Source organism: Oratosquilla oratoria, chromosome 9 (assembly GCF_046742065.1).
Source record: "Oratosquilla oratoria isolate Oo_2021 chromosome 9, ASM4674206v1, whole genome shotgun sequence".
Classification (NCBI taxonomy): Eukaryota; Metazoa; Arthropoda; class Malacostraca; order Stomatopoda; family Squillidae; genus Oratosquilla; species Oratosquilla oratoria.
The window spans coordinates 41,471,514-41,495,781 of NC_134785.1; the positions used below are offsets into that span (position 1 = coordinate 41,471,514).

A 24,268-nucleotide genomic window follows, 5' to 3' on the forward strand; every position below is an offset into this window, starting at 1 on the left:
AGGTATTGTCAACCTGTGGATATAGGTAAAGATGGTCTGTTTTGTCATTGCCAATTAAGTCTTCTGTGTGTATTTCCTCTTTGTCACTGGATATGTCATGTTGTTGTTTTTCTTCTCTAGACTTTGAGAAGACGCTATGTAAACTTTGTTTTAGTTTGGATCTGGTGGCAAAGGCCATGTTGTTAAGTCATGTATTAGTTAATAGTTAGTATGTATTAGTTAATAGTTAGGTTTGATTTGTAATCTAAGAAAAAAAGAGCTGTTAAAATATGAATAATAGGTATATAGTAACTAAGGGTAATATGTTATGCTTAGATATGGGAGGGGGGATATAGTATGTCAACGGTTATACAGTATAATGGGATTACATATGTAAAATCATAAAAATATGTATATATATATATATATAATAGTAATAAAATGTCATAAAAAAAATTACAGCAGTAAAATAGGTTACATTGATAAAAATGTATAAGTTCTATGTAAATATTGAATTTTAAACATATAAGGGCTATTTGTTTAGACAAGAATTACTTAACTAGAAGAATGCATATGAATGTGATATTATGTAATAGTCAAATCTAGTAAGGTTATTGCATATCTACAAATATGAAATTGTATTAGGAATATGTGAAATTTTGTATTTGATAAGTTGTAGTGGTTGAAAATTAGAATTTACAAAATGTTTGAAGCATGTTATCTTCTTTCAGCCAATTAATGTTACGACTGTTTGGTGAGTGACATATAGTGTAAACACAAATTATGTCACTGGAAAAAAAATTGCATATGAACATAATAGTATGTATGCAAAATAGTGGAATAGTGAAATCTAGAAAAAAATTATTCATATGATGAATATAATTATTAAAATGAATTTGTTTTAATTATATATATAGTATTTAACACTGTTAAATGTTTAAATGGTATTGCTAATAGTCTTACTTGGAATATTATTTGTTAATTGGACACTGCACTCGTAAAATGTAGGCAGGATTGTAGTTATCGCCAGTTGGGGCTGTGGCTGGGCGTAGACTTCTTTGTAGTTACGCGTTGAGAGAGGCGTGCGTCAGCATAATACGTGACCATAGTAATAGGTACTGGGTTGAGTGGTGTGTGTAGGTTTACTTCTAGATGAGGGTAGTGCCTCGTTGATATTCTCGTAAAAAAAGGAGAAGCAGTATCAGCGATTCAGGAATGGATAGGTAAGGTAATAGTAGTAATGATACTATTACGTATTTGAAAAAGGTGTTGGTTGGGTTACCTTATTTAGAGGCTGGTAGTTATTGTTGAGTCGGCGGCGATAACGTAGGTGTTGTGCAGGGTGTGGTTTTGCTGCCACCAGGTGGTGAGAAATTTTCACCACCGCTTCTTTTGGAGGAACACAATTGGTGCAGAGGGGTGCGCAGGATGAGTCCTCGATAGTCTTTTTTTTTTTTTTTGGTAGTTAGTTTGTTTCTTTAGAGACGTGGGCGCGGTCACCGCTTGCCACCAGTAATAATGTATCGTTCACTAGGTACGGGGAACTGGTATTGTAAATTCGTATTAAGTTTATACCATTTTATTCAAAGCTTTCAGGTTTTCCAGTTATGGTATATACACTGTCAACTGTTAAACAGAACGATACATTAATGGTTACGTACATAATTGTTTATCACACCACTTCTTGTTGCACAACACCTGTCATCGTCCCAAAAAAACTGGTCTCTCCGGCCACCTACCCTGGTGGTCATTCGCCGGAAGTGACAATCTCAGCACTTATGACGCGTCATGCTCGCATAATCTTTAGTGTTTTATTTGAGCAAGATCACGGTCATCTCCTAAGGTTAGTATCCTGGGATTACAGGGTGTGATTTACTTAATAACTAAATATGTATATATATATCCAGGGGGGATCGTCAATATACTTAATTTGTGTTTTGTGTTTGTTTGGTTACTCGGATGTTCATGTGCGTTCGTATGTCTGTTTGGTGGTCGAGTTGTTGTTGCAGACCCGAAGGTTGCTGACTTGGTTCTTAGTCAGCTAGAAGGGCCGGACATTGAGGGAGTGAGGGAGTGAGGGAGTGAGTGAGCGGTGTGAGCGAGTGATATTACTCATCATGTATATGGTGGCGTATACATTTGAGTATTTTGGTATTGTTAACTAGGTCTTGTCTTGTGGGATTTCTGTTGTGATAGTAAGTCATATGTTTCCGTATGCTACCATCGCGGGCATGCATTGTGAGCCTTCGGCTAAGTGAAGTGGTGGTAATACCAATGTAATGCATGTTGGGTAGAAGTTTACAACCTTCTTCGGGGCAGGAGTATTGGTATACCACATTCGCTTGCTTTATGGTGTTGTTATCTTTTGTCAGGTTATTCTTCATGAACAGGCAAGAGACGGTTGTGTTTTTGTAGTATATAATTATGGCTAATCTTTCTTGTGGGTTGATAAACGTGACATTCATTGTGATAATTTCTTTTAAGACCCTTTCGTCAGTTTTATATGCGGGTGTCATTTGATTCTTAAAGAAAATGTTGTGTATAGTTTGTGTGGGTTTTTGTTCCTGTTGAGTTTGGGTACGTGTCAGAAAGAGGTTGATTTCTTTGTCTATGATAGTGTTTGAGTAATTGTTGTTGATGAGTATCTGTTTTAGTCTCAAGAGTTCTGTGTGAAGTAAGTCCCAAGAAGAACAGTTACGAAAGGCACGTCTTAAATATGCTCGAATGACGCTCAGCTTATACCTATCGGGGCATTCACTGTCAGCATTCATGCATCGTCCTATGTCAGTGTCCTTCCTGTACACTTTAGTTTCATGTCGGTCATTTCGGGAATTCACTAGGACGTCGAGGAAGGGGATCTTGTGATGTAGCTTAAGTTCATATGTGGTGATGGATATAGAGCTGCCTAGTGTAGGCCTTATGGTCTCTTGCAGTCTCCTTCATTCTTATGTTCTTATGTTATTCAACCCAGTATCTTGTAAGTTTTTCTTGTCAAATTCCACTCCGAGATGACTAAAATTATTTACCCAGCTCTTTTTGAGTAATAATTTGATGGCAAACACAAAATCAATAGTGCCTTTCCCAGGTCTGAAACCGTGCTGCCACTCTCCAATATTTTCCTCTACAGCTATTCGAAGTCTCTGCTCCAGCACTCTTTCGTAGATTTTTCCTGCATGTGAGAGCAATGAAATTCCTCTGTAGTTTTCACATTTTGATCTATCACCTTTCTTAAAGATTGGACAGACTACTGCTTTACCCCAGTCATCCGGTATTTTCCCCTGGTTCCATGCTGTGTTAAATACACGTGCCAACCATTTCACACCAACTTCTTCAAGGGTCTTGAATATTTCAACTGGCAATCCATCCTCGCCTACTGCTTTCCCATTTTTCATTTTTCTGATTGCCATCGAGATTTCTTCATTTGTGATATCTTCTGTAATTTCTCCTCTTTCACCATCACCATCATCATGATCATCACCATTCATCTCAGCGTTGTTTACTACTGCTACGTAATCATTCCCACCCTCTTCCACATTCAATAACCTCTCAAAGTACTGTCCCCATCTCTGACTAATTTCTTCTGGTTCAGTTAATAGCTTTGTCCCATCCTCATTTTTTATAGAATAATTGTTTGAGTTCTCGCTGGGTCGGTCCCGTAAGTGATCAAATGTCTCGTATAGTTTCTCGTCTTGTCAGAATTGGCTCTCTTGAAGTCTGGTACTTGAAGGTTATTCGTACTTTTTAATTCTACCCAAATAATATATCTTATTTCTTGATGATCGCTAGAGCCTAGACTATTTCCCAATTTTACGTTACTCATTAGGTGCTCATTATTAGTTAAGAGTAAGTCCAGAGTATTCTCTCCCCTCGTAGGATCGGTAATTATTTGTTTTGGGAAGTTATCCTGCATCACATCTAAGAAAAATTTCGCTTCCTGATCTACTAAAATTTCCCAGTCAATGTTTCTATAATTAAAATCTTCCATTGTCACAACGTTTTTGTACTGCGAATTTCATGAATCAGGGGGTCAGCCTGCTCGAAGCTGAGGTTAGGAGGTCTATGGGGGTACGGACAAATGCTCACACCCTTAATTAGAAAATGGACAAATGCTTACACCCTAAAAGTCTCACACACCCTGATGGCATTCTTATCTACATCTAAATGATTTTTATGGGATTATGATCTTATTTTAATTAGATTTTTTGGATTCTGATTTTAATTTTGTTTCCTTTTAATTACTGGACCGTTTTCTTTGAAATTCAAGGCAAGATAGAATAGAATACGAGTAGGTTTGACTGAGTAGTTTTGAAAAATATTACGATTCATTGAGGATCTTATGTGAGAGAGTGTGCATTAATTAGCATTGGTAACAGAAAACTTTTGATTAAAGATAATGATAACAGTTTATTTTGGGGGTAATATTATTTCCTTTGAAGGATTCCTAATTGATTTGATTTTATTAAAGAAATGTTTTTCTTAATTTGTTTCAAGTTTGGGGGACCTCTGATTGGGTTTTGATGGTTTTTTATCAAGTTCGTTCAAACAAATGTTTTTTCATTGTTTGAATTTTGAGGTGAGATTATTATGAGTGGATAAATGTTTTGGATAATTTTAGAATCATTTGTATATTTAAATTGTAGGTTTTTATATCTGAGTTTATCTTAAAACTTCATAAGTATTACAGTTTACATTTTAGAGAGTTGTAAAGCATTACATATTTATTTGAACTTTATAGATGAGATATTTTTATGATTCATAGCAATTAGCAAACTTACACTTTTTAAATGCAATCAACTTTTTGCATAGGTGTATATTATTCACACTTCTTCATCCAGCATCTAAAGAAAGGTCAGTAGCTACCGTTTCAGTTTATTCCAAGACTGAGAAGTATAGGCCTACATGTTCATGTTACCAATCGAGGTCATAAAGACAAATAGTGATGGAGTCAAATTGTGTTACAATGGTTACATGTATGTTAAAAAAAAATTAAAAGAAAAGTTTGTGTCAGATGGCAATGTGTTAAACAGAGGACTGAAGGCTGTGAAGGAGGCCTTTACTTTTTCAAAAAGTTATCTCCTGGTAGTTTTTGGTAGCTATACAGATTTTCATTTATATTTAGCATTCTAATTAGTAATGTGATACATGTAAATTTGCCTAGCCCTAATCTAGATCCTTAGCCACCAAAAACAAACTATAGGACTTTATGTACGGGGATGCACAAAATATTGAAACTTTGTTTTCAACTATCATTGAATCGTCACCAACCCGAACCAATGAAATTCGTTAATTAAATCAATCAGTGAATATTTCTCTTCAATATATTAGTAATTGACGGCGTCTTTTGATCAAGTTAATCCACCTCACTAGGCAGCAGCGATCGCAGTGGCCCTCTTGTGCACGGAGGACATTTTAAGTGTAGATCATTTAACTTTGAATATTCAACATTCTTAAGAATTATGATTTTAGCGATTATTCCTTTTGCTTTCTTTTGGAAAAAGACCATTTATTTAACTACAACAACACACTAACAACAAAAAATAAAAGAACAAACCAGAGCATTTTAAGTTTGGCATTCGGAAATTCATCTGTTTTATTTTGTACTCGCTATAAAGTTTAATCTTTGTTCTAAAAATACAGAATTTTCCTCTTCTGCTGACTAAATCATCAACGACTTGAACTGACCAACTCCTCACTATATCACATCCTCTTCAGTAATTAGTGTTACTGTCCTGCTGACTAAATCATCAGCGATTTCAACTGACCAGCTCCTCACTTTATCATATCCTCTTCAATAACTCGTGTCATGCTGACTAAATCATCAGCAATACAGGAAACGAGGACAGAACAACGGCGGACCATACTAGTATTATGTTCATTTAACGTTTAGCTTAGAATAGCCCAGAGAGATGGCGACAAACAGACGACGGGCAGTAGGAGTGTGGACAATATAAGAAATGCGTTTCATCTGCAGTTTCGTTGTGCAATAAAAGCTGATGCGTTATGATCAAACATGTCAAGTACAAAGAATCATTTTTGTACACATTATGGATGAAGAGCCCGCGCTCACTAAATCACAATAATATTTGAATTTGAACCATCATACGTAGCTCGGTTGCTAGCGTCTTGAACTCCTGATTATGGACGCACGGGTCATGGATGAAAATGAGACTAGATCTTCTGATGTTACGTGAAATCTGGTCGGGGACTTGTACAATACTTTTAAACCATCACGCGTAGCTCGGTTGCTAGCGCCTTGACCTCGTGATTATGGAGGCACGGGTCAGTGTTCGAATCCCATAGCAGAGCTTCTCAAAATACTACTATATTTTGCGCGTTGGTCACACCACTTGGGAAAGGTGATCAATATTATTCTTATTCATTTATCGATTCAAGTGTTTACTTATTCACCTATTCATTTACTTATTTATTCATGTGTTTATTTATTTATTCGTGTATTTATTTATTTATTAACTATTAATTTCTCTATTTATTAATTCATTTATGTATTCATTTACTCATTTATTTGTTTACTTATCTATTCATTTACTCATTTATTTGTTAACTTATCTATCCATTTTTCGAGCGGAAAAAATAATATTACTTTTTTTTTTTTTTTTTTTTGTCGTTCAGCACCCAGCGCATGATCGAGCACGGATTCATGAAGTACTTGAAGAATCAATTTCTCATCAACGCAACCTACTGCATGGAACCTCCTGGATCTGAAAGTGTGGGAAAGCTGAGATCGCTGGAACTCAAAGATTTCTTAGGAATATTCCTTCTCTTTGGTGGAGGTGAGGAATACAAAGGTCTAGGGCACCATTTGTCGAATGTTCTGCAAATTTCACCCCTACAATCACAAGACATTTTTTTAACGCAGGTTGATTTTTAAAAATTTGTCAATCAATTTTTCTCTTATGTGACTAGTTTCAACGTGTATACCAAATATGGATTTAGAAATGAACTCCGTCATTGAAAACCTCGATGATGAGGTATGCCATGTCCCATTGCGATAATTCAAATCAAAGTTTGAAAACTGGTCATGATTCAGTATTATGTCAGCCACCATATTGAATTCTGAAAAATAATCAACATTGACTAAGTAACACACCATTCTGAAAACACAAATAAATACATAGATAAATGCATAAATAAACGAATAAGATAGATAAGTATAAATTGATAAATAGACAAATAGAAAGATTGAAAAAATTCTGGTTTAACATTTGACCAAGAATATCTCTCGCATCTTTCAGGAATGTCGGTAGCCGTGCTCTGCCTCCTGCTAGAACTGGCAACGTCGCGAATTCAACCCAAGTCTTACCCAAGACTTGCCAAACCTAATCAAGACTAACATGTCCGTCTGTTTTTCCTACACACTATTTATCTACTGCTTTTGCGTAAATCCTACTTTCACCAGACTTGTTTCTTAGTCGTAATATTGTAAATGTTCACATACATTTTAACTGTGGCAGTTGTCTAAAGCCTCAGTCACACTAAACTTACGACCTGTTTCCGACCACCTTCGACCGAAAATCAAGCGATCATTCGGCGACACAAAACCTATGCAAGGAATTTAAATGGGAAAAGTTAATGTTGTTGATGAAATGAAAATCTATGTACTGGGGACTATTCAGTATGTGTTGTAATATATCTATCTATCTATCTATCTAGAATCGAAGCTCTAAGAACTAACGAGGACACCGTGGAATATATTAATTTTAATTTAGTGAATATCATTAGGGAATCGGCAGAGAAAGTAGGAAGTATATAAAACATTAGAGAAAACAAATACTCCACAGCTACAAATGACCTAATTAAAAAAAGGACCATGCAGATTAAAAGCAGGAGAGACGAAATAGAAAGAGTAGAACTTAAACAAGCTTATCAACAAAAGGCAGAGATTAGGGAAAAGAAAGAGAAACATTGATGAAATAGAGGAAACTATTCCTAAAGGTAAAAGTATTAAGGGGACCGAGCGCAGACATGCTTTAGGAAGACAGCAAATGGTATGTTTGAAAGATGGAAATGGAGAAATCATTAAATGCAGGGACAGAATGGTAAAAAGAGTAGAAGAATTTTAACAAGAGCTTTACTCGTCGAAGACCATAGTTGAGTCAGTAAATTCATGTATAGACATTAGTAGTGTACCAGAGATTACAAAGGAAGTAGAATTTGCTCTAAAAACTATGAAACGAGGAAAAGCACCGCGGGAAGATGATATATCGATAGATCTGTTGAAAGACGCAGGGAAATTAGTTCATATTAAATTAGCTCAGTTGTACACCCAGTGCTTACGTCAAGAAAGCGTTCCTGAATCGTGGTGCAATGCTATAATGATTTTGCTTCATAAAAAAGGAAATCAGAAGGACTTAGTAACTATCGACCAATTAGCTTGCTATCAAACGTATATAAAGTATTATCCAAGATCCTTACAAATAGACTAAGTCAAGTTTTAGATGGAAACCAACCGAGAGAACAGGCAGGCTTTAGGAGCGGATATTCGACTCAAGACCATTTGCAGGCGGTAAATCAACTAATCGAGAAAACGACAGAATACAATATACCTATCTGTCTAGCTTTTGTAGATAACGAGAAGGCCTTTGACTGGGTAGAAAAAATAGCAATACTAAACTCGCTACGCGAACAGGGTACAAACGAACAGATCGTAAGTTTTAGAAAAGATTTATGCGGAAAGTACCGCTATAATTCGACTACATGAAGATACAGAAAAGATCAAGATCGAGAAAGGAGTACGGCAAGGCGATACAATTTCACCCAAACTATTTACAGCTTGCTTGGAAGATATTTTTAGAATATTGAGTTGGGAAAAGAAAGGTTTAAAGATTAATGGTGAATATTTAAACCACCTAAGATTTGCGGATGACATTATTCTTATTTCAGAAAGAGCAGAAGACTTGCAATATACGCTGGGTGATCTAAACAAGAAAAGTTTCAAAGTAGGTTTAAAAACGAATAAGAGTAAAACCAAAGTAATGTTCAACACGAAAGTTCAAAGCAAAGGGATTGTAATTGATGGCGAGAGTCTTGAAGAAGTTGAAGAGTATAATTATTTAGGCCAGATGGTGAAAATGACGAAAGATCATGATAATGAAATAAAAAGACGCATTACAATTGGTTGGAAAGTGTTTGGTAAGTGTAATAAAATCCTGAGAAGCTCTCTACCTTTATGTTTGAAACGTAAAGTTTACAATCAAGGCATTTTGCCAGCAATAATCTACGGGTGTGAGACTTGGAAACTAACGAAGGCGATGGAAACAAAACTAAGGACAGTACAGAGGAGAATGGAGAGATCAATGGTAGGAATAACGCTGAGAGACCGAAAGAGAGCAAGTTGGGTGAAAGAGCAGACTAGAATGAAAGATATTGTGGAGGGGGTAAAAAAGAGGAAGTGAAATTGGGCAAGGAAGTTAGCGCGAACGACTGATGAGCGATGGAGCAAGTGTGCTACTGAGTGGACGCCGCGAGATAGGAAGCGTGGAAGAGGGGACCAAACAGGTGGAGAGACGAGATCGAGAAGTTTGCAGAAGTGACGTGGCAGAGTCTGGCGCGGTCGTGTGAATGCTATGAAGGAGGCCTTTATTCAGCAGTGGACTCAGGACGGCTGATTTGATTGATTAATTGATTGATTGATTGATTGATTGATTACCGACTTCCAGCGAGTTCCAAAGACTAGCTGCAACTGGCCGGAGACCACCTGGTCGCCGGTGGTCGGAAACAGGTCGTAAGCTTGGTGTGACTGGGCCCTAACATGTAATCATTCTTCGCCATAAATATTTCTTACTTTACAATGCAAAATAATTTGCCAGGGAACTGATAACTTTGAATCAAAATTCACGCTGTAAGAAAAATGCTATTTATAAGTTTTCATAATGACAGAATTATTATTAACAGACAATTTATTTCAAAAGGTATCAATATAATATTCAATTCCTCTCCATTCAACCAATTTCCCATTTTGAATACCTGTTAAGATGGCATTATTTCTAATGCTTTGGTAAGGTGTGTACAAGATAGTAATGAAATTAGCATGTCTGAAGACTAATCTAACTGCAAAGTTGGTTAGCAGACATTTCATGAGTATGACTAGCACTTTTCCACAGAAATATTCAATCCTCATTAATAAGAAATGTAACTCAGGCACTACTCTGTAGGGTTGTATAAATCTTAGATATCACATATCATCTATTTCTTTGGTTGAAATTATACTGGAAATGTTACATTACGTCATACTATTTTTCTGTGTAATTGGACAAACACTTGATTACAAGAAATAAGTATACACTTCTTTTCATTGTTCATTTCTTAACCAAAAAATTTGGTTGTTATACAGATAACTTGAACTGTTGACATTATAATCAAATGAATAAAACTGCAGCATATATTTTAGTGTGAATTACCATAATTCATGCTCTCACAATCGGCTATTATCATGTCGACACACACATGCCAAGGAACTAATCCATGAGCATTTCCTACAAATGTATAAAGCTTGATCGTAGCAAATTTTACTTTAGCAACCTTTCCATCAAGCTATGAGGTTCTTTCCCTCAATTTGTATCCGAAACTATTATTCCTTCCTTCAAATCGACTGAAAGTTAAGCTAATGTTATATCATCCCTCACCCTCACCCTCCTTCCTCTGAAGCAGTGATGTTACGTACTCTATTCAAATTTGCAAGGCGACTGCTAAACCTAACCCGATGATAGGAACGAGAATAATCGAGTAAACTACTGGTGTGAGAATCAATATCTAAATATGAAATAGAAATTGATAGACTACGTCTTATTTCTCTGTAGAATTTGTGTTGTGAACTCCGAGATTAGAATTTATCACTTCGCGTTCGGGTCCCATTAATGTTGAGCATTCCAGCGTTTTTCTGCATTCATATTTCAAACACAAAATTCAGCTCCATGATAAAAATGTATTAACTTGAAATACTTTAGGTAAAATATTTTTTTCTAATTTGTCCTGTCTTATTAATTTTTATTGATCATATGTACAATTATAAGTCTTCACTGTGTTGTGCAGTTGGTTTCATTTTAGCAATGTAAACACATACATCACTTCCTGCCGAAGTCTTGTTTCAACAACTGTTTTGTAGCATTATCGCCATCGTTGTTTATTCGCTTAAATATTCAACTCATGCAAATACCGTAGTAAGTTTTGAAAACTACCTCGTTGTATGCTTTCTTCAAAACAAAATCCTTTTGAGATGACTCTCTTCGGGTAAGTACAATTACTTCTTATTCCATATTATTTTGTATATGTATTGTTAGCATGAAATTATTCCCGTTCTCTTTGAACTGCTGTCGTGAACAACTTAGTTTGATTTATATCACATTATACGGTTCACTCAAAAGTTCATGACTTTGTAGTGTATTTTTGTTCCAGATATATGTTGTGCAATTGTTGAGTTCAGTAAACACTTCGATTCTTTTTATATATGGCATTGTTTACACAAATGCATTGCACCGTCAAGCTTGAATGATATTAACTGATACAGACAGTTATAGATTGAACTAGATTGAACAGATGGTATATGACTCGTACTAGAGAATTCATTCATTCATACAGACTGCCTGATTTTTCAATCTATAATGTGGATTTCATAATACATATTTATGTACTTTGCATCTTCTAATATGTATGTGATAGTTTTAATTATAATGTCATTTGTGCGTGGAATTTGACCATTTCAGTTATCAAATATCCTTGTAGACAATTTCCTGGTTAGCAGGGTTGTTCTAAATAGTATATCACAGAACTACAATCTCAACGGACATTTAAAAAAATCATTTCACTAATTAAACTAAGTAAATCTTCATACCATTATGATATTGATAATAATCACTTGTTATTGTAACTGGTAACGTTTGCATCGCTCTGGCGTCATAGATTTTATCGCTTGCAGCGATTTGACGTCATAGATTCGTGTAACCTTGAGGGAAAAAATAACTATTCACAAATTGCAATGCGACTGAGCGTCATACAAATTCAGAAATACATTATTTTACAACAGAGAAGAAGAAAGGCAAGCTGTAATATTACAATAGATATAAAATTACAAGATAATAAAGATACAGACGATTGTAGAATTCTGCTCAACAGTGTTTAAATGGGAGTGTGATATTCCACATATGAAAAATCACAATCATTTGGACACATTTTTCACGCGCTGATTAACTAAACCATTAGTCTATATGAATTATGTCCAGTAGGTTTATATATAGTGATATTGTGAAGCCTACTAGCGCCAAAATTGTACTTGCACCAATTTACATAAGCAACAGTGTTAATAAGAATGGGTTGTGACTTCCAGTGATAAAATATGCCGACAAGATAGTGTAGATTGTGTTACTGTACAATTAGAAATGGTGGTGAAGGAAACTCAGGCGGAGATATTGGCTTTAATTCTCCTGGCTCAGTTCTAACTACTACATACATGGCAAGCCCTCAGCAAAGTTTGGAGGGTTGCCAGACACATATTATACATATGTACATTTTACAAAGGTTGCCAATTATGGAAAAGGAGGTTGTTGCCATATGAGGAATATTTGGAAGTTGGGTCGCCTCGGTTGAGGCGTCGGTCGTGCAGGTGTTGACCCGAGGCGCAGCTGCGGCTATTGTTCAAGGTAGAACTCTTGACCTGAGCGCCGAGAATCTTTTGTTATCAAAGGGCGTCGTCAAGAAAGGTCGGTTAGTTTGGCCACAGAATAATGGAAGTCCCTTGGGAGACGGTAGTCTTGTCGTTGAAACCACATCTTGTAGCATGTGATGCGTGTACACGCTAGTATCAAAATGTTGCAAACGTTGAATACAAAGATGTTAACAATAGGGTTATCCGCAGGAATTTTAGGAAGGGAGCAAAATCAAAGATATCACACACACACACACACACACACACACACACACACACACACATATATATATATATATATATATATATATATATATATATATATATATATATACTCACTTTGTGGTAGAGCTGGGCGCGTTCCTCAATTTGGGTGGCGCGTTAGCGTTCCTGCGTTCCTGGAATAGTGTTCCTCATTTTTTCGCTCGGTGTGTTCCTGCGTTAGCGCTACCAAACTATTAAAGCGTCCATAAAAAAAGTAGTGCGTTCTTTGAAAAATGAAAGTACAAAAAAAAAAGACGTTCCTCAAAAACACTACTGTTTGCATCAAAAGAACTATTCCGCAACTCAAAAATAAAACAAAATACAAGGTAATAATACACCAGAGTTTCATACATTAAAATATACGTATATTTCAGACAACTAGACAAGTTACAACTTTTTTTAAAGAATTAAAATTGCTGTTCTTACTACACTTCTCCTTCTTGTCCTGCCCCTGAAAAAATAATAATAATAATACAAAGTTCGTTGGTTAGACGAGTATAGACGGGTTTGCACAATGAGTGATCTGTACGTACCGCCGTAATGGCGCATTAAACGTTTGTTAGTCATAGCAGCTGACCAATGGGAGAGCTTCCTGCCTAAATGTAAACAACTAAAGGTTTGGTCGTCTTTGCCGCTGACCAATGGGAGAGCTTCCCCTGCCTGAACGTTAAACGACAGAATGTTGCCGCATAGCGAATGTCGTCTTTGCTGTTTCAATTGAAAACGTTTAAAAAAAATCGTTTTGTAACGCTTGGAACACAGGAACGCTTTAAAAATTCGGGTGGTGCGTTCCTCTTGCGTTCCTAGAAAGGTTGTGCGTACGTACGCAAGAACGCAGGAACACATTAAAGGAACGCACTTGCCCACCTCTGATGGAATAAGTTATGTAAAAAGAAAATCAGTTTGGCCACATAGACGTATATTTACGTTATCTATAGATGTATATTTCGATTTTCATTCAATTGTATATCGATACACTACTATTTAAAAAAAAATGTCCCTGCCATCTAAGTATTTCATGGTTGAAGGGTTATCCCTGCATCTTGGCACATGGTTCGGGGCAAAGGCAACGCAGTAAGACTGGCTAATGATATCTGGTACTAATTTTACTAGCACCATCTCTACGACAATTTGTTCTGTTATGCGTCAGACGAGTTGTACTTAAATTCAGTTTGGTGAAGGGAGAAGACAGAAGATAGGGGTGAGTGAATAAATGTATATGGACGATGCTGTGATGCATAGAAAGGAGTGGGTGGGGGATGGAGGGGATAGGGGCTGGTTATGTGTGAATGATATTTTGACGCAGCACGAAGGGATTTCTCCCTGTCTTCTCTTTTTCTGCATGAGGGGACGGAGATGGGGGGTCGGCGATTAAACGAAGCGGCCTTGTTGTGGATGTGCTGTGTCTTGCTGCATTGCTTCTGACCCAGGGCAGTGGGCGAGATATAGGAATGACCTGTCATCCAGGAGGAGCCAAGAAAAGAGGGAGGGAGGGGTGGTGAATGAGAATAGAGTATGTGGGTATGGGATGAGTGAGAGTGGATTTATACCTTTTGACTTTGGCAGTAATCTGGAAGTGAGCATTAAGGGAGAGCAACTGGAGGAAGTGGATAGTTTTAGATATTTGGGTGCAAATGTGGCAGGAAAAGGTGGAGTAATGGTGGAGGTAGAATGTAGATTGAGAGGAGCGAGTAAATGCCTTGGTGGATTAAAAAGTGTAATGAGGAATAGAAATTTGGGAATGGATGCTAAGAGACTTTATGAAGGAGTGATTGTGCCAACAGCACTGTCTGGAGCAGAAACATGGAACATAAGAGAGAAGGAGCTTGAATGTGTTTGAGATGAAGTGTCTGATAAGTATGATGGGGGTTACTAGGCTAGATAGAGTGAGAAATGAGGAGGTGAGGAGGAGAACAAGGGTGGAAAGGGAGTTGGGAGATAGGGTTGATGAAAGAGTATTAGGATGGTTTGGACACATGGAAAGAATGAGTGAAGAAAGACTAGTAAAGGAGGTATGGAAGGCAGATGTGGAGGGAGTGAACATGAGGGGACGTCCTAGGGTGAGATGGATGGATGGGGTGAAGGGGGCTTTGGGGAAGAGGGGAATGTCTGTTGAGGAAGGACGGGAGAGGACAGAAGACAGGGGTGAATGGAGAATGGTTGTATATGGAAGATGTTGTGATGCATGAGGTGGAATGGACGGGGGGATGGGGGGTGAGGTAGTGTGTATGAGCAAAATTTTGACGCAGCCCGAAGGGATTTCTCCCCGTCCTCTCCTTTATATGGGGGGACGGAGAAGGGGGGGGTCGCCGATTTAATGAAGCGGCCTTGCTGTGGATGTGCTGTGTCTTGCGACACTGCTTCTGACCCAGGGCAGTGGACAGGGTGCAGGGATGACCCGTCACCTAGGAGGTGCTAAGATGGGAGGGAGAGTGGAGGGGTGTGGAGTGTTTTCGGGGATGGAACGGGTGGGAATGATTTTATGCCTTTTCCTTTTTGGCTACCTCCCTAGTAAGGGGGAAAAAGCCTTGGTATATGTATGTATGTATGTATGTATGTATGTATGTATGTATGACTTTGGCCACATTTATTATGAGGGAATTGTCGTATGTGTCTATTTTTTGTTCATATATTTAATAATTTGTTTGTCTGTTAATTTATTAATTAATCAACCATTAATTTATTTGTATGTTCATTCGCCTATTCATTTATCTATTCATTCATCTCTTAATCTGTTCTTTTCAGTCACTTCGCTGTGAGCCTGTTGATCTGCTTGCTTGCTGGTCCCCACGTTGTCAGCAGAATTCCTTTCCAAAATACTGCACAGAAGCGAAAAGGTTCTCAAGTGTCAACAACGATAACAGGGACATTAGTCAAGGAGCCAGGCAGCCCCCAAACAGCCCAGAGCGAACCCGCGTTCATCAAGGAAGCTCCGACCAAAGTAGCCCAAAATGTGCTTCCTGGGTCTGTTGTTAACAAGATTTCTGCCACAAGAGCCCGAAATATACAGGTTCCCGCCAAGAAATTTCAAACCAATACAGCCCAAACCACTCCTAATCCCACCAACAACCCTACCACCAAAAACACAGAAAATCCCAGAGCTCCATTTAGGGAAATTTCTGGTAAAATTACCAGGAACGTTCCTCTGACTAACAAGATATCGTTCACAGACCTAAATACTATTTTACCTACTAAGGAACCTCCAGAGAAAGGTGCACCAAAATCACCTTTACCTAAGGTATGTCCTTTGTCAACTGTGTCATGTCAGTGTCACGTCAGTGCCATGTCAGTGTCATGTTAGTGTCACACTACTAACAAAACGGGCAGAAACCGAACAGTATTAATGCTATTTTGAATAATGTCGATTATCTCTTGCACTCTACTCCATACAAATATTCCAGTCACAGTTTTGAATGTATATCAAAGTACTGTGATGCCTTAAAATAGGGAAATGAAAAAAGTCAATTTGCCTGGAATTCATCTTCTGCTTTTTCTACACACACACACATATATATATATATATATATATATATATATATATATATATATATGTGTGTGTGTGTGTGTGTGTATTACACATGGTTTTAATATACTGCATACATAATCACCACTGTTAAACATAAAGTACCATATACAAAATAGCACTACAGTTGTCTGATATGTTTATTTCGCTCTTTAGATATACGCAACATGCACCTGTGCTCAATATTATTACATCTAATAGTTTGTCTACATATTCTGTTCAGATGGTAATCTGCTGTGTTTTGACGTAATTTACTACCCGCAAACTAATGTCCTGGTCTCTTTGTTCACCAGATGGCGCCTCCTCCACTCCAGAGAGCCGATGTTCAAGATGATGATGAATATGACGACTATGATGACGAGGACTACGACGAAGACTACGACGACGACGAAGAAGACGTCGACTCGACTGACGATGATGATGATTATGATTATGACTACGATGACGAGGATGGGGATGACGACGAAGAAGAGGAAGAAGAAGAAGACAGTGAATCGATTGACGATGATGATCATGATTACGACTACGATGATGATGATGAGGGCGACGGTCCTGATGATGATGATGATGATGAGAGCGTGCGTGATGAAGATCTACACGACCAAAATCAACCAGAAGAAGGACTTGATGAGCATGACGACGAGTATGATTACGACTTTGGCACAGGCCAGAATGCGGCTAACAAGTCCAACACAGTCGAAGACCTCCCCGAAGACACCGATGATGACGATAATAAAACTGATAAGCAAATTGGAGATAAAGACGTCGAAGACAATGACGAAAACAAAAAATCGATTTCTCGCGAAAAGGATGAAGATAAACATGACTCCACAGAAAACGACGACGACGCCAACAAGGACCAAAATGGGAACGAATATAATAATAGTGACGACGACGATGATTATGACTATTATGACGATTACATGGATAATAACGATGACACCAAAGTTAATGACGATAATAAGAACGAAATTGGCGACAGTGATAATATGGAGAATGGAACCGAAAATGACGGTGATGATGATGATGATGACGACTATGACTATTACGATGACAATACAAATAATGGTGATCATTATTATGGCGACCATTATCATGATCTCTAATTTTCCTCGTTTGAAATATCTAAACATTGGGGCGCCAAGAGGCAACGACAATTAACTTTATTTATTTATTCTGAAAAGAAACGTGTGTACATATATATATATATATATATGTGTGTGTGTGTGTGTGTGTGTGTGTATTGCTAAGGATACTAAAATTTTAAGTAACTTTGATTTCATGTGTATGTGTATACAATATGCATATAGAATAATATGTACATTTTCTTCAGTATGCGTATTTGTACTCGTAAAGTATGAGCGTGTCTGTGTGTGAAAGTAAGGGTATGTTCAATCATGAGAGTACACTTCAGAACCATATGGCTATTCCTTAGGAGACGATACAGCCTCTGTACATTACCATGGTGGTAAATCTCTCTCTTCATCTTCCTCTCTGTCTCTCTTATTTCTCTCTGTTTCTTCTCTCTCTCTCTTTCTGTCTTCCCTGTATATGTGCATGTATGAGAAAGAGAGATTCACCACTGCGATTTTAGATCACGTGCTAAACTCGTAATCGACAGTTGCTACCCTCCCAGATGAGAGCACCAGAGTTCATGTGATGTTACCAGTGAGGAATAATATGCCCTTACACACCCATCCCCTTGCTCAATGGAGGTGGGGAGCAACAGTCCTGAGCTCTGGAAACCCGTTTTTAATGCGAACCCGGTACCTCAGTATTGGTAGCTCGTGACACTATACACTACACAAGGAAGCCCTGGTTGTATATGTGATCGGGCGTGTGTGAAGGATATGGATTTTTATGTATAATTTCTGACTTCGTTTCCTTTTGTGTTTATGTATGTCTTCATATTATTTGTATGGAGGATTCAAAATATTATATTATGTTTTTATTTAAAAAAAATATTATTAGATAAGTTTTATATTTTAGAAGATGTGATGTAGAGAGGAATAAAGGAATATAGTCGTGATAATATGTATAAAAACCTACTTCAGTGCATCCTTATGGACCAAAGTCACGAAGTGTTATTTTGTAACTAGTCTAAACTCTACTTTGAAAACAACTGATTATTTTATTTATTTTGTATACTATTATCATATGTTTATTTTGTTTAAGATACTATTCATTTTTTACAGTTATCATTACTATCATCATAATTTATTTTTGTTACATTTGAACATTGTAATTTTCATTATTATCGTTACTCTTGTTATCTATATTTTATTTACTTGTTTATCTACTATATATACTTGTTTTATCTACTTATTACCCCGTCTGGGGTATAGGCTACATGTTATTGTGGCAAAGTAGCATGCAGCTGATACTTTAGGGTCTATACGGGGCGCCCCTACGGACCAGAGTCACACATCATTTTGTCTGATAGAGGAAATCTCTGTTCATAGAGAAATGATGACACTTTTATTATACTGCGACTGTCCCTCCGTTATGCTGTCCCCCCACCTCTTGTTACTGCCCTGTACCATTTCTCTGAATATTCATTTCCTTTTTTCGCCTATCTACCCTGTGGTGGTGGGAAATAATGCTGTAGGACTAGTTATCCTTCTCCCTATAGCTCCAAAGGGGACATTCCTAAACAAAGCAAAGGCATAAGAGGGTCTAGGAGTTTTCGAACCAGTACCCGAAGATTTGGGTTTTTTAATGTGCGTGGATATGGTACAGATGAGAGTAAAAGGGAAGATATAGGCAGTATGTTTGCGAGAAGAAAGATGGATGTGTTGGCATTGAGTGAAACTAAGTTGAGAGGGAGGGCGAATGTAGTTGGGAGGTTCTCAGGAGTGAAGAGAGGACGAGGGATGGAAGGGCTGGCTATACTAGTAAGTGAAGAGATAGGTAAGCGTGTGGTGGAGTGGAAGGAGGTTTCTTCAAGGTTAATGTGGATGAAGGTGGAACTGGAAAAGGAGATGTGGGTTTTTGTAAGTGCATGTGGGCCTGGTAGTGAGAAGAGTGTAGATGAAAGGGAGGCTTTTTGGATGGATTTAAATGAGTGCATAGAGTGATTAGGAATAAATTACAATGTAGTGGTATTGGGAGACCTTAATGCTAGGGTAGGAAATGAACCAAAAGATGGAGTGGTTGGGAAGTGTGGAGTTCCAGGAAAAAAATTGTAGTGGAGAGTTGATGATGGAGATATGTCTAGAGAGTTGATGATAGCAAATACAGTGTTTAGGAAGAAAGTCAAGCATAAGTACACATGGGAGAGAGTGGTGGATGGAAGGGTGGTAGTTTTGATGGACTATATGGTGGTAAATAGGAGTAAAGTAGGAAAAAAATTGAATGTACATGTTCTAAGGGGGAAGAGTGGGGGAATATCAGATCATTTTCTGGTGGAAGGTAAGTTGAGAGTGAAGGATAGATGGAGAAAGAGGAAAATGACTAAAGGTTGGGGGTGCTTAGAGTAAACTGCTTAAATGAGAAAGAAAAGGAGAAGTAGCACAAGAAGCTGAGAGAGGAATGGGAGGGAGTGAAGGATAGAGTAGAACTAGGAGGAATGGGGATGGTTCAAGGAGGGAGTCACAAGATGTGCAGAGATGGTGTGTGGAACAAGGAAGACGGGAGAAAATAGATGCAAGAGTAGTGAGTGGTTGGATGAGGAAGCAAAGAATGTTGTAGAAGAGAAGAAACGAGCTTTCACAGATTGGTTACAAAGTATGACGAAAGAATCAAATGAAAGATACAAAGAAAAGAGAAGTAAGGCATAAGATAAAGGAAGCAAAGAGGAGAGCAGATGTGAAATGGGGTAAGAGTATGACAGAAGATTTTGGAAGTAATAAAAACATTCTGGAAAGAAATTAAGAGAGGAAGAAAGGTGCAGATGGAGAGATGATAACTGAAGAGAAGGCAGTAAGTGGAAGATGGGCAGAGTATCTTAGGGAGTTACTAAATGTGAAGGAGGATAGGGAGGGAAAGGTAGTTGCAGTGGAAAGCGCAAATAAAATGACCGTGATGAATGAGGAAAATGGAGGAGAAATAAGGAAAGATGAAGTGAAAGTAGTTAAGATAATGAGACCAGGTAAGCCACTTGGGTTGGATGGATGTCATCCAAAATGTCTGAAAGAAGGAAGTACAGTGATGGTGGATTGGCTGGTGAGGTTATCTAATGTTTGTTTAGGAGAGAGTAGAATAGTTTCACTTTACAAGGGAAAAGGGGACATGTGAGTATAGTAGTTTCACAGGGATCAGTGTGTTACAAAGGCGGAGCATGCCGACAGGAGACCTTTTGGTCCATATCTAGGTCGGATGCGAGAAAAAATCATAATAGTAATAATAAATCAATGAATAAATAAAAACTATAATAATGTAAATAACAAATAAAATACACAAATAAATGCATAGGTTAAATGTACTTGGGAATGCTTATGGAAGGGTTATAAATGAGAGGATTAGGAGAGGAACAGTGTGGATTTAGAGCTTGTGTTAGGATTAGAAATGGAGAAAGTGAGTGGCTTGTTATGTCTCCCTGACTGTTCAATTTATACATGGATGGGGTGTTGCGAAAGGTAAATGCAAGGGTAATGGGTCAGGGATTGGAGATGGTTAAAGAAAATTGTGACAAGTGGGAGATAAGTCAGTTGTTGTTTGCTGACGACACTGCACTTGTAGCAGGATCAGAGGAGGGATTGAGGAAGTTAGTGACAGAGTTTGGAAAGGTGTGCGAAAGAAGTTGAAGATAAATGTGGGTAAAAGTAAGGTGATGAGATGTACAAAGGAAGAGAGTGGCAGCAGACTGGAAGTGAGTATTAAGGGATAGAGACAAGAGGAAGGTGATAGTTTTAGATACTTGGATGCGAATGTGGCAGGAAAGGGAGGAGTGGAGGTGGAGGTAGAATATAGATTGAGAGAAGCAAGTAAATGCTTTGGAGAATTAAAAAGTGAAATGAGAAATAGACACCTGGGAATGGATGTTAAAAGGAGATTGTATGAAGGAGTGATTGTACCAAGGATGAGAGGGATGGATGGAGTAAAAGGGGCATTGGGAAAGAAGGGAATGTTTGTCAAGGAAGGACGGGAGAGGACAGAAGATAGGGGTGAATGGTTGTGTATAGATAATGTTGTGGTGCATGAGGGGGAGTTGGTGAGGGATGGGGGCTGAGGGAGTATGTGTGATAAATAAATTTACGCAGCCCGAAGGGATTTCTCACCGTCTTCTCCTTTTCTGCATGAGGGGACGGAGAGGGGGGTCGCCGAATTAATGAAGCGGCCTTACTGTGGATATGCTGTGTCTTTGACACTGCTTCTGACCCAGGGCAGTGGACAAGATGCAGGGCTGACCCGTCATCCAGGAGGAGCCAAGATAAGAGGAAGGGAAGGGGGTGGATGGGAGTGGAGTGTGTTAGGGATGAAATGGGTGGGAGTGGTTTTTATGCCTTTTTTCTTTCTTTCTTTTTCTTTTGGCTACCTCCCTTGTAAGGGGGGGAAAGCCTTTGGTATATGTACTGTATGTTTATGTTGTTGTTGTTTTTGTACAAGCCCTCCATTCATTTCCAGCTTTTAATCACTGCTCCTATTCCCCAAAAAATGTACATTCGTTGTACGATTTCTTTAGAAAATTAACATTTGTATTATGAGAGAGACCTGTACGGATATCAAACTTGGGAACTGGAGACAAATCTTGGAGATAAATCTAAAAAAAAAATCACTACCTCCATTTGAACAATTAGAATATGACTTCGCTTACAGAAATTTATACTTCTCTAGGAACTTTTCAACAGTAACACTCGTGTAAATTTACAATCTCATAGTTTATGATTTAGCTTTGCTATATACGACGGAAAGATAATTCTATATTTAGAGGTTTGAAAAAAAATGTGACCGAAGTCGTCTTAACTCAAACGAACTCTCAAGGGTCGGCGCTAGTGAAGCCCGTAAAAGCAAAGTGAGATAACCTCTTAATAAATGCACAAAGTTGTGAAGAGAATATCGGGAATAACACTGACCAAAGTTAGAGGGGGGAAATACGCAATTGTATGGCAGAGGTTGGTGTAGTCGTATGGTTTATCGAAGATGTTGGGAGAAGCCTTAGATCTTTAAGTTGTACGTGTGTGACGTGGTAAAACACTTGATTGCTTGACCAGCCTGATCATATTGCAGTGAAAGTGGACGTTTAATTGTTTTTTTTTTTATCTACACACACTATAGAAAACTAAAATGTAATGGGTGACCACAGTAAATAGTACCAATAATTTAATTTATTATTATGAAATTCATCCAATATGAATGCTGTCATTTCATACAATGAACAAATATTCCTACCCAAAAATACATGTTACTCAAGTTCTTTGATTTCATATATAGAAAATTAGTAATAAAAAAGGAAAGTGAAGTGTGAAGTCGTGAAGCCGGCTTCCAGCGCTATGCCTGTTTACGTAGCAGACAAAAAGATACAAATAGAACGGCAACTCTGCACTTGTCTCTGCTTGTCCTTGCTGATGTCGTATGCTGACTTGAGCGTATCCCTCTAATTTCTTGTTTCTAGACGTTAATATCTTAGTCCGTTAGGCCACTTTGTATTATGTTGATAACGTATTCTTATCAACTGAAGACATTTCATCTACGTTGCTATTTTCTTGTTGTCATGGCAACATGTAAGTTGTCATATTCAGTATTGATAAATTTTCGACAAAATACATACACTGAGTAAAGAGTATTAGAAAAAATATAAAAGTATCATAACTGAGTATTTACATTTTTGAGATATGGAGAAATTTTATATTAGAGTTCTATTAATTAATCATACTTCGATTTGTAGTAAGAATCTAATGATTGTTCTACGTTTCGATCACAGCGAATACAGGCTCTTACTGGTGTTGAAATTGTGATATTTCAGTGGTACGAATATTAATCTTAACTAATTCCATGCACTTTTTTAAATCTTAATAGTCTTAGAAACAATCACCATGCGTCTGATCCTTTAAAATATTATCTGATACGAAATAAATGCACAATGTATTGCCACACAAATGTAATTTTGTGAACGATGTTGACAGCTAAATGTTATTGTAAATATCTGAGATCAAGTACAAATACAGACAGCTGTGTTGTATATACAATTGTTGTCTGACACGCCACATTCAGTTTTCCATGGATTGGTAATCAGAAATTGGAGTTCCACTAGAGACCGGAATAAAAGGTAAGCATTATTCAGATAGTAAATTCAAAGGAAGACTTGAATTTATGACTGTCGCAATCCCGAGACGGTGTTGGTACTTGACTTTCGCTGCAACTTTATATTAAGAGGCTATTAACTTCAGGAAATTAGTTTTGTATCGTGTTAGGAATTAATTATTTTCAATTGTAATTATTAGAAACTTCCTTGGTCAATAAATTGAGATGATATCGCCGTTGTTTCTAGCTTCCGATGTAATTACATCGGCACTAACAACGGCACAGTAAGAACTCGGTATTTTTTTAGGACGAAGGACGACGCTAATAATTATTTTACATGTTAAATGTGCTTTAGTATGTAATTTAAGACTGAATATTTCGCCATAAATTCCTGATATGAATTAATCTTTAACATAATCAATAAAAGTAAACTTCATCAGTGCATAGATATGTATTATTATGTGCCTGAGTCTCAGTATGTAGTTTTCATAAAAATCAATTCCAGTTGTAACTCGCCAGAAATATACTACAAAAGTTAAGTTGTTTCTGGACTTGTAGTAATGTAGGTAAATTTTTAGTTGGGCACACCTATGTGATATAGCAAATGAAAATTAATGATTAATTTTGTAAATTATAATAGATCAACATAATAAATGTGATTT

At 37.5% G+C, this 24,268-nt stretch overlaps 2 protein-coding genes across 4 annotated transcripts in view; both read left to right on the forward strand.

Annotated features, from left to right (window-relative positions):
• Window positions 1-10,988: 10,988 nt before the first annotated feature.
• LOC143027926 (uncharacterized) lies at window positions 10,989-18,426 on the forward strand. Its single transcript, XM_076189573.1, has 3 exons — window positions 10,989-11,226; window positions 15,647-16,139; window positions 16,718-18,426. Exons 1-3 carry the CDS (start codon window positions 11,183-11,185, stop codon window positions 17,528-17,530), a joined length of 1,350 nt encoding a protein of 449 aa, XP_076045688.1. The 5' UTR covers window positions 10,989-11,182; the 3' UTR covers window positions 17,531-18,426.
• Window positions 18,427-22,453: 4,027 nt separating this feature from the next.
• GCS1 (mannosyl-oligosaccharide glucosidase) overlaps window positions 22,454-24,268 on the forward strand; it is a 28,429-nt gene continuing 26,614 nt past the window's right edge. The window contains exon 1 of one of the 3 annotated variants that reach the window (XM_076190271.1): window positions 22,454-22,477. In XM_076190271.1, the coding sequence (XP_076046386.1) occupies window positions 22,469-22,477 (9 nt within the window). In that variant the 5' untranslated portion in view covers window positions 22,454-22,468. Of the gene's footprint in view, window positions 22,478-23,250; window positions 23,632-24,268 lie in introns of those variants that run through there. The other 2 variants (XM_076190273.1, XM_076190272.1) reach the window with 2 other exon arrangements.

Excerpts from the sequence above, each read along its gene's own strand:
- LOC143027926 (XM_076189573.1), top strand. The coding sequence starts at position 11,183 with ATGCTTTCTTCAAAACAAAATCCTTTTGAGATGACTCTCTTCGG. Across the intron at positions 11,227-15,646 it reads TTTGAGATGACTCTCTTCGG|TCACTTCGCTGTGAGCCTGT; the intron begins GTAAGTACAATT and ends TGTTCTTTTCAG. Across the intron at positions 16,140-16,717 it reads CAAAATCACCTTTACCTAAG|ATGGCGCCTCCTCCACTCCA; the intron begins GTATGTCCTTTG and ends TTTGTTCACCAG.